Below are 4,700 nucleotides of genomic sequence, written 5' to 3' on the forward strand. Positions count from 1 at the left end.
AGTTTCTATTCTTATGGGTACCATGAGAGTATGAACTGTGATGAAAAACATTAAAAAATTTTTTTTCTGCCTTTTCTCTAGATTTCCATTTACAACACATATTTCTGAAACATTGCAACTGTAATGACAAGATGGCATATGAGTGGTTACCAGATTATTAAAAACTGGAAATGTATCCCAATTACCTATATCTGTATGATAGAATGTAGAGACTGGGCAATTTTGTCATATGCATTGAAGAGTAAATGATCAAAATCATAAAATGATCAAAATAAACAATTTATTATTTCAGTTGATTATTACATAGAATATACAAACCTTTCCTGCTTATAGGTATTGGTAATTTTTCAAATTGCCCACCCTACATAATATTGATATAATTATGAGAGATACACCAAATCTAAAAATACTTTTTGAACCTCTTATAGTCATTTAGGCAAGCCTTAACATAAGCTCCCCAAGATATATTGTATGATGATGTTTGTTGATTTTGTCAAATACATATGTTATATATTTATATATGTATGTATATATATATGCATATGTATATTAATATTCATTGAAAGTCTGTTTTAGTCCACAGCAATTTCCTAGATGTCAATATCCAATATCTAAAATGGAAACCAGTGATATAATTTCATGGTCTCTCATATATTTAGCATTGTTATGGTTGACAACTTCTTGCTTAAAATAAAGTCTTTAAGATTTTCTCTAACTAAAAATTATATTGTCCTTTAGCCCACTTGGTAATGAGTCACTTCACACTCAAGTGTGAGGATGTATGAATGACAAATTTGGAGTCCATTATCATGCTGTATCCTCTTGTTTTTCTATTTGGTAGAACCAGCCAGATACTTGCAATTAGCTGGCACAAACTTTTTTTTAATTTTTAATTTTAATTTTGGCACCTTATTTATATTTCAGGAGTAAGTTCTTAATTCTACTTTCTATATGAATCAAAAATTTTAAATCATCAGTGGGTTCAGAATTTTCTTTTGGATATGTGCTATTTACTAAAAGCTATTAAGAAACAAGTTTCTCTTTAATTTTGATTGTTCACTGAAGATGTCAAATATGACGAAATACAAAAAGTTATTATATCTCAAATAGATTATAACATAATACTTTCTTCTCATGTCAGTTATTCTTCAGATTTTCATATAGGTTGTCACATGGTAGTTGGTACAGTTCTAAATTTTTCATCACTTTTTTCCTAAAGAAATTATGGAAATTGAGCAGTCCTTGTTATTATCTCCATTGCCATACTTCTTCCCAGGGAGGAAACATCTCACACTTGTTCTCAGTGTTCAGTGATTAGACACCAATAACCGGTGTTTTTCTCTGTGTTCTATATCAACAACATCTGACCATTTTGTATATTTAACATCTCTTAACTACCATGTATTTGAGCTATATTGGCAAAGTGAGAGTTTATGAAGTTGATGGGAAGTTGTTGAGTAGGAGAAAATTAAAATGTAAGAAAATGTGCTTAATTGCAATTGTTAGCTACCACTCATTAAAAAAGAAATGATAATCATCTAAGTGATCTAGAATTTTAAGAATTTTAACCTATTCATCATGCATAATAGAAGAATCATCCATTTCCAGTTAACTTTGGATTAAAGGACAGATTATTAGAAAAATTGTTTTATTGAACGTATTTTGAGAGACAGATCTCCTCAGATTTAGTGAGTGCAAGTAATATTCCATAATTAGTTCTTTCTGCTTTTAACCCAGACCAATTTTTTAAAGACCTTGAAATCATTCATCTTCTCAGTGAAGATTTGAGGAAAACAATAGCTATTGGAATGATTTCCTTTCCTAAGATAATATAACATTTTTTCTCATCACAAGAAAAATAACCTCCTCTTACACTATGACAATTTACATAGTACTTCTCTATCCTTGAGCAGCCACACACATATTTAGTTTCCTGTATTACCAGACTAGGTTTTTTTTTTTTTTTTTCTGAGGCAGTTGGGGTCAAGTGACTTGCCCTGGGTCACACAGCTAGGAAGTAATAAGTGTCTGAGGCCAGATTTGAACTGAGATCTTCCTGACTTCAGTATCACACCAGCCTATTTTTAAAGATTAACTTTAAGAAAGGCAAGAGTTGTATAGCAGATCAAAATAGTCTTTAAATTTCTTTATAGGAGAGCAAGTTAAGGGCAAGCTAAAATCATTAGAATTACTTCTTAATTGTTTCAGCCTTCTCTATGACTTCTTCCCCAGTATCAAAAAGGATTAACAAAGATCAACAAATATTTCATGAATCTGAGTGAAAGTATATCAAACTATGCATTTTAATATCTTCCTTCAAATGTCTTTGTCTTCATCATAGGCTAATGGAGAGCAACAAGACCACAGTGACAGATTTCATTCTCCTGGGATTTCTTGTTAGCCCTAAGATGCACCTGGTTCTCTTTGGAATTTTCTTCCTACTCTACACCTTTACTCTGCTAGGAAATGGAGTCATCTTGGCTCTGATTCATCTTGATTCCAGACTCCACACTCCCATGTACTTCTTCCTCACACAACTGGCGATTGTTGACATCTCTTATGCCTCAAACACAGTACCCCAGATGCTGGCAAATCTCCTGGATCCAGTCAAACCTATCACTTTTGCAGGTTGCATAATGCAGACCTATCTGTTTTTGATGTTTGCCCTCATAGAATGTATTCTCTTGGTAATGATGAGCTATGATCGGTATGTGGCAATCTGCCATCCACTCAGATACACACTCATTATGAGCTGGAGAATGTGTGGTTCACTTACTATCACATCCTGGGTTTGTGGATCTCTCCTGGCATTGGTCCATGTGCTTCTCCTCCTTAGGTTGCCCTTCTGTGGACCTCGAGAAATCAACCACTTCTTCTGTGAAATCCTATCTGTACTGAAACTTGCCTGTGCAGACATATGGCTCAACAAATTGGTCATCTTTGTCGCCTGTGTTTTTATTTTAGTTGTTCCACTCTGCTTGGTCCTAATTTCCTACTCACATATCCTTGGTGCTATCCTAAGAATCCAGTCAGGAGAAGGAAGAAAGAAAGCCTTCTCCACCTGCTCTTCCCATCTTTGTGTGGTTGGGCTTTTCTTTGGTAGTGCCATAATCACTTACATGACCCCTAACACCAAGAACTCTGAAGAGCAACAGAAAATTCTTTTCTTATTTTACAGTTTCTTTAATCCTACCCTAAATCCTTTGATCTACAGCCTGAGAAATGCAGAAGTAAAAGATGCTCTAAGAAGAGTCTTTAAGAGGGAGAGACCAATTTGAGAGATTGCATGGAGCTTTATTTAAGGAGGAAAGCATAGAAAATGAGATATCTAATAATTTAGAGTATTAGAGGAATGGAATTAAATCACCATTTTTTTTTTTACTTCAGAATCCTAATTTGTGCTTTTTTTTTTATTATTGGTGCTCCCTATTAAAATGATTCCACATGCCTGTCTTTATTTTCCTTATCTTGCCTTTCTTCTCATGACATGGTTCAATGTAACCTATCCTCCCATTGAAACTGACTTGTTCTAAGTTCCCTTCCCTCAAACCTTGGACATTAGTGCAGGTAATTAAATTAAATACATTTATGACTATTCCTTTATTTTTATTCTTTTAAAATTGCTAGATTTTTATTGTTACAATGAAAAAAATTTTCAGAAAATAACCAACACATGAATCAATTGTGCCTTCATATTTTTTATTTATTAATAATCACCTCTTTTTAAATTTTATTTTACTGTGAATTTGTGGAATAAAACAAGCATTTCCACAACATAATATAATAAAAAGATGATTGAACATGAAATTACTGATCCAATATGCACAACTTGTTATTTCTTTCAAATATAAAACAAAATTATCATGTAAATTTACTTTTTTCTTTTTTCTTCCCTCTCTCCCAACCTACATATGGCTACAACTAGAAACAAATAGGTTTGTATATGTGTGTGTATGTGTGTGTGTGTGTGTGTGTGTGTGTGTATAAAATGTAAAATTATTCTATACATTCTTCTATGTATCTCTTTCTCTGGATGTACATGGTATCTTTCTTCATGTTTTATAGTTAATTTAGTTGTTATAATAGGCAAAATTATTTACCTCAAGTCTTTGATAAAACAATATTGCTGTTATTGTATACAATATTTTCTTGGTTCTGCTCATTTCATTCTTCATTATTTTCTGTAATTTTCCATATTTTTAAAAAAATCATCAAGTTCGTTTTTTTATACTACATTGATATGCCATCACAATTGTATACTACAACTTGTTCAGTCATTTCCTAAATTAAAGGACATCGCTGCAATTTCCAGTTCTTTGACATTATAAAGAAATTAGGTAAAAACATTTTTGAACACATAGGTTCTTTTCCTTTTTTCCTAATTATCTTGAGAATATAGAGCAAGTAAATTTATTTCTGGATCAAAGAATATAGGTTATTTAACCATTCTTAGGTCAGAATTCCAGAAGCTCTCCAAAATTTTGGATCATTTGATAATTTCACCCAAAATGAATTCGTGTTCTGATTTTTCCACATCCTTTAAATAGTCACCTCTTTAAAGCTTGAGAGTACATTTTTCTCAACTGTTTCAACGTCAAATTTAGATATTGTAATTTCAGAGTTCAGTTTTATTTCTGTCATTGTTAGTTATAGGGTTTTTGTCATTATCGTTTCTTGATTCTTTTAACTTTGCATCACTT

At 32.1% G+C, this 4,700-nt stretch overlaps 1 protein-coding gene across 1 annotated transcript; it reads left to right on the top strand.

The window, feature by feature from the left end:
* The first annotated feature begins 2,213 nt into the window (after positions 1-2,213).
* LOC100924058 (olfactory receptor 2A1/2A42-like) lies at positions 2,214-3,528 on the top strand. The gene has a single exon (XM_031938204.1). It carries the CDS (start codon positions 2,346-2,348, stop codon positions 3,276-3,278), a length of 933 nt encoding a protein of 310 aa, XP_031794064.1. The 5' UTR covers positions 2,214-2,345; the 3' UTR covers positions 3,279-3,528.
* The last annotated feature ends 1,172 nt before the right edge of the window (positions 3,529-4,700 follow it).

Source organism: Sarcophilus harrisii, chromosome 5, assembly GCF_902635505.1.
Source record: "Sarcophilus harrisii chromosome 5, mSarHar1.11, whole genome shotgun sequence".
Classification (NCBI taxonomy): domain Eukaryota; kingdom Metazoa; phylum Chordata; class Mammalia; order Dasyuromorphia; family Dasyuridae; genus Sarcophilus; species Sarcophilus harrisii.